This window comes from Pundamilia nyererei, unplaced genomic scaffold (assembly GCF_000239375.1).
Source record: "Pundamilia nyererei isolate P.nyererei 1_Seehausen unplaced genomic scaffold, PunNye1.0 scaffold00018, whole genome shotgun sequence".
NCBI classification, from domain to species: Eukaryota; Metazoa; Chordata; class Actinopteri; order Cichliformes; family Cichlidae; genus Pundamilia; species Pundamilia nyererei.
Window position 1 is genome coordinate 210,182 of NW_005187419.1, and position 13,002 is coordinate 223,183.

General features: G+C 38.0%; 1 protein-coding gene across 1 annotated transcript; it reads left to right on the plus strand.

Moving 5' to 3' along the window:
• Window positions 1–9,825: 9,825 nt before the first annotated feature.
• igfals (insulin-like growth factor binding protein, acid labile subunit) lies at window positions 9,826–11,751 on the plus strand. The gene is made up of 2 exons (XM_005726297.2): window positions 9,826–9,872; window positions 10,010–11,751. The coding sequence occupies exons 1-2, from the start codon at window positions 9,854–9,856 to the stop codon at window positions 11,749–11,751; spliced, it is 1,761 nt and encodes a 586-aa protein (XP_005726354.2). The 5' UTR covers window positions 9,826–9,853.
• Window positions 11,752–13,002: the final 1,251 nt, after the last annotated feature.

Consider the following 13,002-nt stretch of genomic DNA (forward strand, 5'->3'; position numbering starts at 1 on the left):
TATGCTACACTATAGTTAAGTATTTATAGGTTCAGTTTAAAGAGCATTACAATAACAGTAGATGTTTACTGGAGTATTGTTCTCATGACAATTCCTTAATGCAAAGAAGTCATGCAGCATTTCTAATGAAAAGGCAGCTATGTTAATTGAGAAAGGCCAGAAAAGATCACAACACATTCAGCTGTGCTGCAGCCAAGCTAGACGTTAAACGAGGAAGAAATTTCCAATTGCAAAGCAACTTAGCCTAGATTGTTGTGGAGCAAATGAAACAGCACAATCTGAGACTTTCTGAAGGGAGGTACACAGAGATTAGGAATGTGGAGCTCCTCTGAGAGATGCCTAGACAGCAGACAGAGACACGGGGAAGTCTTTCCTCTAGCTCAAGTCAAAAGAAAGGTCATTGTGTTATTTTGGGGATAGGCACAGTTGAGATACTCTGATTACCTCAGAGAAGCAATGCAAAACCTTTGGAGTTTGTGATAACTTGGGTTCATAGTGTTTTACCTTATTAATGAAAGTTGCTTTATTTCAGCTCCTCTACCAAATTTTGAGTGTTGTATTCCTGCACACTGAAGATTTGATTCAATCATAACGGTGAGTGCTGCTGTTTATGTTTTTTGTGCATAAAAGTAAGATAATATAATGATATCAGTGTGAACGTAATAATTGTAAATTCATTAATTTACCTAAAAGTTAAGATTTCACTAAATATGGAATTAACTGTATTATAAATGCATACTTGTGTTGTGCTTTCATGAAGATTTAAATACAGTTTTCTATCAGCCTTCTTCGTTTGTCCTACAGAGACTTACAAGACTTACAAGAACCATTTTAGTTCTTTAATCCTCAAAGACCAGATTGCTTTTTCTTTACTCCAGTATTTTAGTGAATGTTCTTGCTTGTCATCTACTAAGAGATTTCAGTCAATCCAAAGAAAAGCATACGTGTGACTGTGAGATAAGTACACCTGGACCTCCTGTGTTGTTTGCGTGTTGGTCCCAAGTCACATATGAAATTCTAAGGAAAGTAAGTTTAAAAATATTACAGCTTTAAGATTTATATTTGATCGTTTGTTTCCCCACCTGTCCTTCAAACCTTGCTTATCCTTGGACCCAGGAACTGCCAAACCACTCCAGGTCCTTTTGGAATCCTTTTACAGACAGATTCCTTTTATTGTAGGGTCTACCTTACAATATAAAGAACATATAATTTTTTTTTATAGTTTGTTACTTCTGAGCTTGAGTTGTTCCTCAGTTTGGGTGCACTTTAAACGAGCCGCGTCATAGCTGTAAAGGTAAAAGAGACACAAAAAGAAGCTTGGACTTTAAAAGTCCCTCTATTTCTGTTCAGCCATGTCTAACAATACACTCTTGTACTTTAGCTGTAAGCACAGCAATTTTTAAGCATCTACAGTAACCATTTTATTTCTGAAATCTCTCCTTGAATGTACCCACGACACTTAAAAAACAAAAAACAAAATGAAGTCCTTTGGAAGCAATCTACCCTAATTGCATACTTAATAATAAATTGCAAAGTATGAATCTAGCAATTATGTAAAATGAGAGTAAATGTAAATGTACATAAACTTAGAGCACTTGAAAATGTGTCTGATCCTCTGCGGAGTGCTTAGTTAATCAAGAAATGGCACAGAGAGGGGAGTGACAACTGAGAGCAAGCTGATGAAAGTCCTCTGCAGCTTAATAATATCAGTGACTTTGAAAATGAATGCTTGGGAACCCTTTGGTTCACAAGAAAATTAAACCGGCTCCCAAATTATTCTGCAAGCTCAATCAAGGCATTCATCGATCCATTTTCTTAACCATTATTCCAACGAGGGTTGTAGAGGGGTCGGAACCTTTTTTTTAGCTAACACTGAGCAAGAGGTGGAGTACACGCCATCACGAATTCTGTAAAATCAGCCAAGGCTACATGCTATTGTGTTTTACTTCATGGTTTACTTTTCCACTTGTACTAAAATTCAAACTTTCCAATAATTTGACATACTACCTTCAACACAACTCAATTCTGAATTGCATGCGGCCCATTAACATATATCTACTTACAAAGCTTTTCTGTCACCTGCAAAGACATTTTGTGTGTCTTTATGAGTTGCTCACAAAATATCATACCTCGCAAATATCTAACCTCATTAATTAAATGCCATTTCATGTACTGTTCAATCTAATGACAATGTAAATGAATGCCTAAATGAAGCAGGTAGTTACAGTAATGCAAAAGCCACCCATGTCATTTATGTCTAAATTGATATACTGCCGTCACTTTAACACACTGACAAAGCTAGCAATGATATGTACCCCATTTCTGCAAAGTCCTCTGCAGCTTAATAGTATGGACTTAAAAATGTCATATGATGTATTAATTTAATTTCCTTCATTTCTGTGTCAGCTGATCTTTTTTCCATTTACTGGTGGCAGTTCATTCGGGTTGCAGACATGGCATATAATTTTTAGGTCCTTTTGTGCTCGGAGACAGGCTTCACCTCTTTATCTCATTTCTTTCTTTCACACCCGTTCTATGAAAGGTTTCTCACCTTTGCTTTGGCAGCCTCACAAAAGTCCTCTGTGATGGTTAAGCAGCAAAGTCACATAATAGAGCCAGCACTATAAAATTCTTGACTTTATTTTGAAACGTAGCAGGCCATCCTTAGAGCAAAATTAAAAAACAAACAAACAAAATAACATATCAGCCAACTTCTATTGATCCACACACTTAGAAAGGGAATTTATTTTGATGATAATTTATATTTTAATTCCCTACTGTTCGCTCTAAGAGTTAAAGAAAACAAAACAAAGATAAAAAAACAAAAAAAAACAAAAAAAACAAAGATATTTCACTGCATGCATATGAAATAAGAAGGAGAAAAACCACGTCCCTACACTGCTCATTAACAATAAGTGACAGCAGCCCATTACAGTAACAATTCTCTTTCAGGAGAGAAACAAAGCTAGAAAATTACAGCCCCAATAAAACAAGACGGGAAAAAGCAGCTTTATATTTCTCCAGAGGAGCATAGCAGTTGGCAGAATTCAAAAGGCAGAAACAGAACCCATGTTGTCAGCAAAAACGAGCTCTTCTGCAGTGAAACTACTGTTGGACTAGTTAATAATTCATTTATCCACTGTCTGTAAGGAATTCTGACTGTAAAGTAAATCTGAAGAAAAAGAAGCGCATGTTGCGAGTTTTTACCAATTTAAACTGCTTTGAGATGCTCTTAGTTTTTCCCAGTAATCCCAGAATAACATCTCTTTATCCAGACATTAGGCAATTCAACTGCTGAGGCCCAGTTATTAAAGTTTTAAATAAAGTAGTAATGGATTGTTTTGGAATTAACCTCTTTATTTGATGAGGTGCCACTATTTTGGGGCCTGAAAAAAAGTTCAAATCAATGGGCTGTTTTGGTTGCTTTGTTTCAAGAAAGACATCAAGGATGGTCTATGGGCTTGTTAATAGTATAAAGACATACTACGTTTCCTTATATGAAGGGCATACTAAGAGTGAGTATATTCACTCTGAAATGATTAGCATGCTGCACAGCTGTATCACAACAAGAAGGTCTTCTGTTCAAATGCACTGGGTTGTTGGAGCCTTCACTGTGCCTGCATGGCTTCTCTCTGGGTACTCCAGACTCTTCCTGCAGTCCCAAAGTATGCAGTTAATGGGGTTAGTTTAACTGGTGATTCTAAGTTGTCCACTGTTGTGAGTGTGAACTGGATGCCCATCTCTTTGTTTTAGCTCTGCAATGGATTGGCAAACAATGTAGAATCTTGCCTTTTACCCTTTAAAGCCCTCTCATGGCTGTATAAGCTGTCTAAGAAAAGGAACTATTAAAATATTTCCATTGTCCCATAGGCACAGTGTTATTTTTTATTATTATTGACCTACACTTCTATCCACATTTATACACTCTACTGCCTTAAATGTAGAGCAGGAGCTGCGGGCTACAGACTGCTAACACAAAACCAGTTCTATCATCTTGCCCTGACACACATTTTTGACTTGACCTACGTACAAAGACAGGAGTAGATAGAAAAGCATCTTACGTGTTTTACCACTTCAGGAATATATATTGTGTATAAACTGTAAGACGACCACTGAAGCATCTCAACATTCTTGTTGAAGATTAAATAAAAAGGCATGTCAGGAAAGTTTGCAGGACCAACTGAAAGAAGGAAACTGCCACGCGTGAAGGTTTCTTACTGTAGTGTGACAGGTCCAAAGATATAGTAAATGTCACAATAGCGATGAGGACTTGAACGAGAGAGACAGTGCAAAGAGTTTTTGTTGTTAAGAAGTATGAAGATAAGAATGTAGAATTCTTTTCAAGGATGCAGTACAGGAAATTGTTTGATTCTGGCAGAAAGCTTTGAAAGGCGCCAATTTCACTGTCAATTGGAGAACTGATGTGACATGCACAAACACGCTGCTAAAGTTGCTGAGTAAAGGTAAAGTTTTGGCATTTTTTAGGGAAATATCTCCTCAAAAAAATGAACATGAACTACCAGAAGACACTCTCCATTAATAATAGCATGTAGGAAAAAAACAATCAAGATCGGGTCTGCGGCAACTTTTCAAAGCCAACTTTTAGGAAGCATGCCGAAATTGCAGACAAGCCGACAACTAACATTAGACAAAGGAGATCAATGATATGTCACTATTAATGTTGCTCCACCTGCGTCTGGCCCACAGGCCTCCAAAATTGGACCACAATACAAGTGAACCCACTGCAAATCAAATCCACACCCTTCAAACAGCATTCACCAATGCATTTGAAAGGGAGGTTATTACAAAGTCCTTATAATGTTTGATATGTAGCTTTATTAGTAATATATAAAATAGCTAATATACCTTTATATTTCCATTTTTGGGTTATGCTGGTCACATGAAGTTGCATTTACTCATGTGAAGATAAAAAAAAAAAGGTATAAATGAAGAAAAAAATGAATGAGAGACCTAAATGAAGCTTCAGATTATCTGCATTTCTACAGGGATTCAGGAGCTGCTTTTCTTCCCTCCTCTCAATGAGATCCAGGTCTCTTCCCAGTTGTCTAATTCACACAGACATTAGTGTTTGGTTGTGTGTCTTTCACCTGTCTTCTTCAACTGACATTGTCTAGCTGTTTCAGTTTCATCCTGGATCCCCTGAGCATAGCTAAATGGGCAGGATGACAGTGAGGGGAAAAAAATGAGAGCGTTTCAATGGAGTTTCATTTCAATTCAGAGCTTTTTCTTTGACGATATACAAATTGACATGTGTGATAGCAGTTTGCTATAAATCAATTTAACCCTGAAGTAGCCAAACTATTTTTTCACCTTGTCAGGATTCTTGTCTATCACTGCAAAACATTTTCTTTCTTTAATAAATAGAAATAGAAGGGCATCAGGTGTAAAAAAAACAACAAAAAAAAGCATTTAAATAAAAGCTTTTGCAGCAATAAATCTTTAAGTACTCGAGGTCTGCTAGCCAAGGTTTACTCCAAGGCATTCATTATAGTGTTAGATAAAATATACTTGTCACATCTTGTACATATTCGTGCGATCGTGGCTCAAGAGTTGGGCGTTCGCCTTGTAATCGGAAGGTTGCCGGTTCGAGCCCCGGCTTGGACAGTCTCGGTCGTTGTGTCCTTGGGCAAGACACTTCACCCGTTGCCTACTGGTGGCGCCAGTGTCCGGCAGCCTCGCCTCTGTCAGTGCGCCCCAGGGTGGCTGTGGCTACAATGTAGCTTACCATCACCAGTGTGTGAATGTGTGCGTGAATGGGTGGATGACTGGATATGTAAAGCGCTTTGGGGTCCTTAAAGGACTAGAAAAGCGCTATATAAATACAGGCCATTTACCATATTGACAACAGTTCTAACCAAAAACCTCATTTGGATTCATGACTCTATCAGACCTCTTACCCCTGATTTTCAGTCTAAGCCTCGTCTAATCTGGTATACATCAACTTTTGTTTCATTTCCCTTCCTTAAGGATGGCTTCTTGACAGCCACCCTTGACATTAGATGGATCAGCTAAAGCCTGTGATTCATCTCTCACGTCATGTGTCTGGTTTCTTGCTTGATCATTTCTATTTCTATGGACATAATCTTCAGATACTGTTCATCTGCTGTACACATTCATTTAGGTCTGATACTTTTCAGCAAATAGCTCTTTAGAAATCACCTTGTTGGTGCAAAAATACAATTTTATATATGTCAGAGTGTGTTATCTTAAACTAAATATATGGGAACAAAGTATATTTTTGTAACAGGCGGCATGTAAAAAAGCATAGATAGGTATTCGATTGGCTATGGCAGCACACATCCAACGGTTACAATGTTACAATAGAAATCTAATCTGGGTCCTCAGCTGCATGATTTGGTCACATCATCACAGTCAATTACCAAAAAATGGCCAGTTCCAGCAGATTCCAGATGTGGACACTGAGTCATTGAATTCTCTTTCCTCCTTGAAAGCAGCAAGTTGACTGTGAGCCCTGGGTGTTATTAATAGCCACTGCAGGGGTGTTGAGGGTCTTTTTACTGTCAAAGGGTGAGGTGGCAGCGCTTTCAGAGCAGTACTGAACCAAAGGCAACTGAACAATGATTTAAACTCAGATAAAACACGTTTCTCTTTTATTAATTTGTTTTTAAAATGTAAAGGGAGGAGTGCAACAATCGACCAGAGGATGGCAGTGTTGACTGTCACTCCATATGAAGCTCTTATATATGTTTATCGTTATGTGTCGCTCCAACTTTAATCAGAGACAAATCAAACAATTTGGATCACTAAAGTCTCTCCACTTCCCTAATAGCAGATTATAAGAATAAGAAAAGAGATCAGTTATTTAACCTTTCTTTAGTAGTAAAAAGTTATTTCCCTGTTACAGCAACAGAGCACAGAAATGAAAGTGCTCCTTTTGGCTGTTTTCCACTGTGTTATGTGCAACAGATGAGAGCAGCAGGAGGGTCCAACATTATTCATGTCCTGAGGCCCACTACAGCAGCACAGGAGGAGTAATCTTTGGTTTTACAGCTTGTTTTTTTCTTCTTCTTTTGATAGAGCTATTTCTTCACCGAAGTTACTACATTCAGCTGGTTTTTATGTACTTCTCTTAGACTCGTTTTAGAATTCTGGTGGTTTTTGTCTGTCATTGCTTTTCTAAAATGAAGCAGTTAATACCGCACACAGTCTTTTTAGTGTTGGCTTGTCACATAGCGTTTTATGTTTGAAAAGACAACAAGATAAGTTGTGTGGTTTCAAAGGTGAATCGGCTTGGACTGCGAATTGAATACCAGCCAATTAAACAAAAAAACACAGAGAAAAAACAAAGTACTAAAGTCTGAGTCATAATCACTTTAACAAGCACAGCAACGAATTTTCATCTTCACTTGCTAAATAGGCATGTTTAATTGTTTTTTACTGTGATGTTGAAAAAGTGTAGGTCATTGGATGGGATGAGAGTGACTAGATATATGTGTTTTACTGTTAATGATGTACAATAGACAGATAGATGGACAGGCAATGTAGTATAGTATATATTTCCAAAACAGTTAAACCTAATAAAAATCCCTGAAAACCCAGTTCAGTTTAAACTTGTATGATTTCTGTATCCAGATAATGACAAAAGTCTAAGTTAAACAGGCCTAACATAGCTGCAGCAGGATAAGCCTGTGTGTTCATTAGCTACAGTGTATGTGTTCTAATACTTTATCTCTCTAACTGGCAATCTCAATTATTGGCAGAGTAGCAGAATTAATATTAGTTTTAACTCTGATCAGCATCCAGCTGCTTAATTTAGATTGACTTCTTGCTTTCTAGCCAATTTATCTGCTGCTAAACAATTAAAAAATGTATATAGAGTTATTTGAGAAAATTATTCTTCCTTAAACAAGACAAAGCCCAGTCAAAATACTTCAACCACAGCGACAGGCTTTCCCGCTCACTATTAAGATGCCTCTCCTCCACCAAGTGAGCTCATAGCAACCGACCAAGCTGGAAACCTCTGTGTATGCCACAGAAGGAGCCAATCAGAGGTGTTTGTCAGCGATGCAAAAATCAAAGAACAGCTCGCTGCAGCAGCCATTCTCCAAGTTTTTTTTTCTTTTCATGTCATTTAAAAGAAAAAAAAGAAAGAAATTGACTTCAGAACGAGAAAGCTGCTTTCCACGGTTGATCTAGTGAAGCCTAGAAAGACACAGCAAAATCCATAGATCTGCTTATCGCTGCTGCTCATACTCTATTAAGCATTAACCATTTTGGTTAGTATAGGAAAGGCTTCCACAGATGAAGACAGTGCTGTTTGACCAAGATGAAACAGCAAACCAGCAGTGCTCTCTACTGGCAAGAGAACGTTTTAATTCTGTTTATCTCTGTACACTCTGCAGCCTTTATCAGAGTTGCAGGCATGACAAAGGTTTCAGTCAGGACACATGATCCTTTCATATGAGAAATATGGAGTGCATTTCTTTTCAGCTTGGGACATAAAAGTATTATTATATACCTAAAAAACGATGTGTAAACTCTAACTTTGTGCCACATGTATTAATCAATACAAATGTCTATTAAAGATCATTTAAAAATGTGTATTTTAGATCAAATATAAAATAAGACTACAATACACACACCAAGCTCCATCTGATTTAGATGAATGCTGGAATAAACATAACTATCACTGATATTAACATATAAATCTGCCAGATGTAATTATCAACAACTGAAGAAGGCTGTGCTGCACATCACGTACACTTTTTAACAGATAATATTTTGCCAATTTGTGGAATGCAGCAGTGGACAATATTTAGCAAACAGTCACTATATATGCAATATAATGTGTCTTCATATTGTTAAAAATTCAGTGTTGGAAAATCACCCAATTAAATTAAATCAAATGAATGAGTAAGCACACAGTACTATCTAGATTTGCTTGGCCTTCAGAGCTTTAGCATGGTTCTCTAAAGATCTCAGATATGAGGAAAAAGAGCAAACACAAAGTTAGTCATTACAGCCATTGATAAGGAAATTGACCTCTGGAACTGACCCCATCCTACATTATGAACTTTGTGAATGAAGCATTTCTGGCACTGCTGTCAGTTTCTATGTCACATGCAGCTTTTGTCAAAACACATACATCTTAATTTTTTTCAAATATAACAGCTTTGTTCCAAAAGTATTGTTCAATAACAGATGACAAAATGTTATTGCATATTTAATATGCATATTATGTATGCTTCCAAGTTTAAGTTTGGAAGTGAAATATATGTTCAGTCAGTTTATCCTTAGACAAATGTTCCTTTGATATTGGGTTACCAATAAGCAGGAAAAAAACAACAAAAAAAACCTGAAAAACGTCATAAATTCAGTCAATGGCTCAGTGCACTGTGTAATCTTATCTCTTTAACACTGTATCTCAGTTAAAATCTACAGTAAATGCACTCAGTGGCATGACTCTGCCAGCCACCTGGGCTGACAATATTTTAGAAAGCTTACAAAGAAATGAGATACATAAAAAGAGAAATTTCAGCACAGCAAAAACCGCAGAGAGGAATGGAAAGTCTAAAATATTCTCATTTTGCAGACTTTGTTATTATTATGCTATTATTATGACACTGAAATGATCAGTATTGATGCTGGGAAGAAAGGTTTAGAAAGTCCAACTGAAAATTCTAAGAAAAAGTACATGAATAAATGTACTTACTAACAACTCTGATGGAAATGAATGGGTTAATGGTGCAGAAAAAGTGGACCTGACCAAAAAAAAAAAAAAGAAGCTTGGGGGCTTGGTGGACTTTTCATTCAGCATACAGTTGCACAAGGATCAGTCATTCACTATTACACAGGTTGTCTGCCTTAAATCATGACCTCTGAAACTCAAGGTAAATCTTTTCTGGCCTTTAACTATTAACAATTTTATAATTTAATGTTTATTTCTTATTTCTTAACCATATTTTGCATTCTATAATGAATTTATGTATTACATTTTTATATTTACATGTTAATATTCTCTCCACAGCTAGTATGCAAATCACTGCTCTGATGGTAGTCTGGATATTGGGAACATCACTGGTGTTTCCACAGTCAGACACAGCAGCTACAGAGAAGGTGGCTGAAGATCCCATTCCCTGCTCTAAGGTGTGCACCTGTCAATACGATGATTTAATCTCGGAGCTCAACATGTACTGCAGTTTTCACAACTTCACACAAGTACCAACTGACATGCCACCATCCACTTATTCTCTCTGGCTGGATGGCAACCGGTTTACAACGCTCCCAGCCGCAGCTTTTCGGGATTTGACCAACCTGGACTTTTTAAATCTTCAGAATGGCCAGCTGACGACTATTGACCCTCAGGCTTTCAAGGGCCTTGGGTCACTAGCACATATGCACCTTGAGCGGAATCGCCTCCGGGTATTACCAGGTACAGTCTTCCAGAATACACCCAACCTTGCTTCACTTAGTCTGCATAACAACCAACTCAGTCGCATTGAGGAAAGACTGTTTGCAGGACTCTCACAAATGTGGCTTCTTAACATAGGTTGGAACTCATTAACGGTCTTACCTGAGACAGCTTTCCATGACCTGCAAGGTCTGCGAGAGCTGATACTCGCAGGAAACAGACTTGCTTACTTGCAGCCACAGCTCTTTCAAAACCTTGGTGAGCTCAAAGAGTTAGATTTGACAGGAAATTACCTGAAGGTGATCAAAGCCAACGTGTTTCTTAAACTAACTAAACTGCAAAAGCTTTACCTGGGACAGAATCAGATTTTAACAGTGGTCCCCAGAGCTTTTGCAGGCATGAAGTCACTTAGATGGCTGGATCTGACAAACAATAAAGTGACTTCTCTACATGATGACACCTTCCTTGGCCTGCACAATCTCCATGTACTTCGCCTTTCTCACAACTCTATCACTGGAATTAGGCCTAGAACTTTCCGTGATCTGCAGTACCTAGAAGAACTAAGACTGAGTTACAACAGGATTAGAAATCTGGGGGATAGGATCTTCGAAGATCTCGGCCATTTAGAGGTCCTAGAACTAGAACACAATCAAGTGCAGGAAGCACACGTGGGGGCTTTCACAGGCCTCTCTCATGTGGCTGTCATTAACCTTTCTGGAAGCTGCTTCCGCACTCTACCAGACCAAATGTTCAAAGGTCTGCCAAGGCTTCACAGCCTACATCTGGACAGAGGCTGCTTAACTAAGATAACAACTCAAGCTTTCAGAGGACTGTCTGGTTTAAGGAGGCTATTTCTGCAACGCAACAATATTTCTGTTGTGGAACACCAGAGTTTTGTGGATATGGTAGGCCTATCGGGACTTGATCTGAGTTCCAACAAGCTGGGTGCTCTCACCACCCATACATTCTCTGGCCTCAAGAATTTGGAGTACTTGCTGTTGTCCAACAATGAGTGTAGACAGTTTTTGCAAAATGGCACAAGGCAGATTCTTCCAAGGCTGCGCTACCTAGACTTGAGAGATAATGCCTTAACAAGCTTGGCCCCAGACTTCTCTGATAATATAGAAAAACTATTACTGTCTGGAAACAGGTGGAAATGTGACTGCAGCAACCTCCCACTTAGAAACTACGCGTTGAGGAAGTCACAGGTGATTCCTCGGCTAGTGGAGACCCACGCAGAAGGTGAAGAGCCTGATACGACAATCACCATATACAACAACATCACATGCACCAGCCCACCTCGCCTAGCAGGTCAGGACTTACGGGATGTGGACGGTGAACACTTCCAAAACTGCTAAGCTGCACTACAAAGACAGTTTTATGGAGCTGGTTGGTTAAAATTCTGCTATCAGCATTAGCATTTCAACATTGTAAATTACTTAAGTTTGATTTGAACATCAAAACTGCAATACTGAAATATATTTCATGTTCTTATATAGCTATTAACAGATAAGCTCCTGCCATCTCATGCTTTTACAGAAAATGCTATTTGTTTCTAAACATATCTGGATTCTCTTCAAAGGAAATCCCATAAAAACCAATATTCCTTTTGCTTCATTAGATATGTTAAATATGTGGTTGTGGTTGAATGTGATGACAGTTGGCAGATTGTCAACACTAGGAAAAACAAAATGTGATGCAGCAACTTCACAATGCTTTGTGACACATCAATTTATGTTAGTATTAGAGAGCATGATGGAATGTGAAGAGCTCAATTTGTAATACCTTTGCTGAAGTGCTTCATATGGATATGAGTTTGCCTGAGATATTTAATAAAACATTTCAAATGTGCAAATGTGGTTCATTGACTTTTGCTAAAATAGTTATAAAATGATCTGTAACACAGATAACTTAACTTTAGCACAGAACGTATTAAGATTATGATAAGGCCCGACAGTACTTTAATTGCAGTAATTTCAAGCAAAGTAAAATAATAATATTAATAATTATCATCATCATCATCATAGGCCTTTGAAATTTGAAGAAATGTTTGAACATGAATAACTCAAAACATTTCACAGATTAAATCCTGGCATTTTCACTGGCCTGGCTTACCACAAAAATGAAACAGGATCTGTAATTTGGAACAAATGCATCAAAAATGTCTGAGTATTGGTTAGTTAAAATTAGAAAAAACATCAAGCAATCCTGTAAAATCGTATGAAGGCCTTGAAATAGTAGGTATAGTATGGCTATGCACAGCACCTGTAGGGGTGTCCAAATTCATAGCCTGCATCAGAGGCGGAGCCAGACATTTGAAACACCCGGGGCTTAGCCCTAAACAGAGGCGGAGCCAGACATTTGAAACACCCGGGGCTTAGCCCTAAAGGGTAGTATGCATGTGGGATTATTATTTTAGAAATGACTGAAAGACTGAAAGATTAATAGGCTCTGTTTTGAGTTTTGTTCAAAAAAGAATGACTTCATATAGGAAAAAAATATATCACATATGCAGGACACCATAAACTAGTTTTTTAATTAAGCAGCAAGGCAGAACAAAGTCGGGCCTGTATCAAGACACGAGGACTAAACCCCAATTCAACCAGACC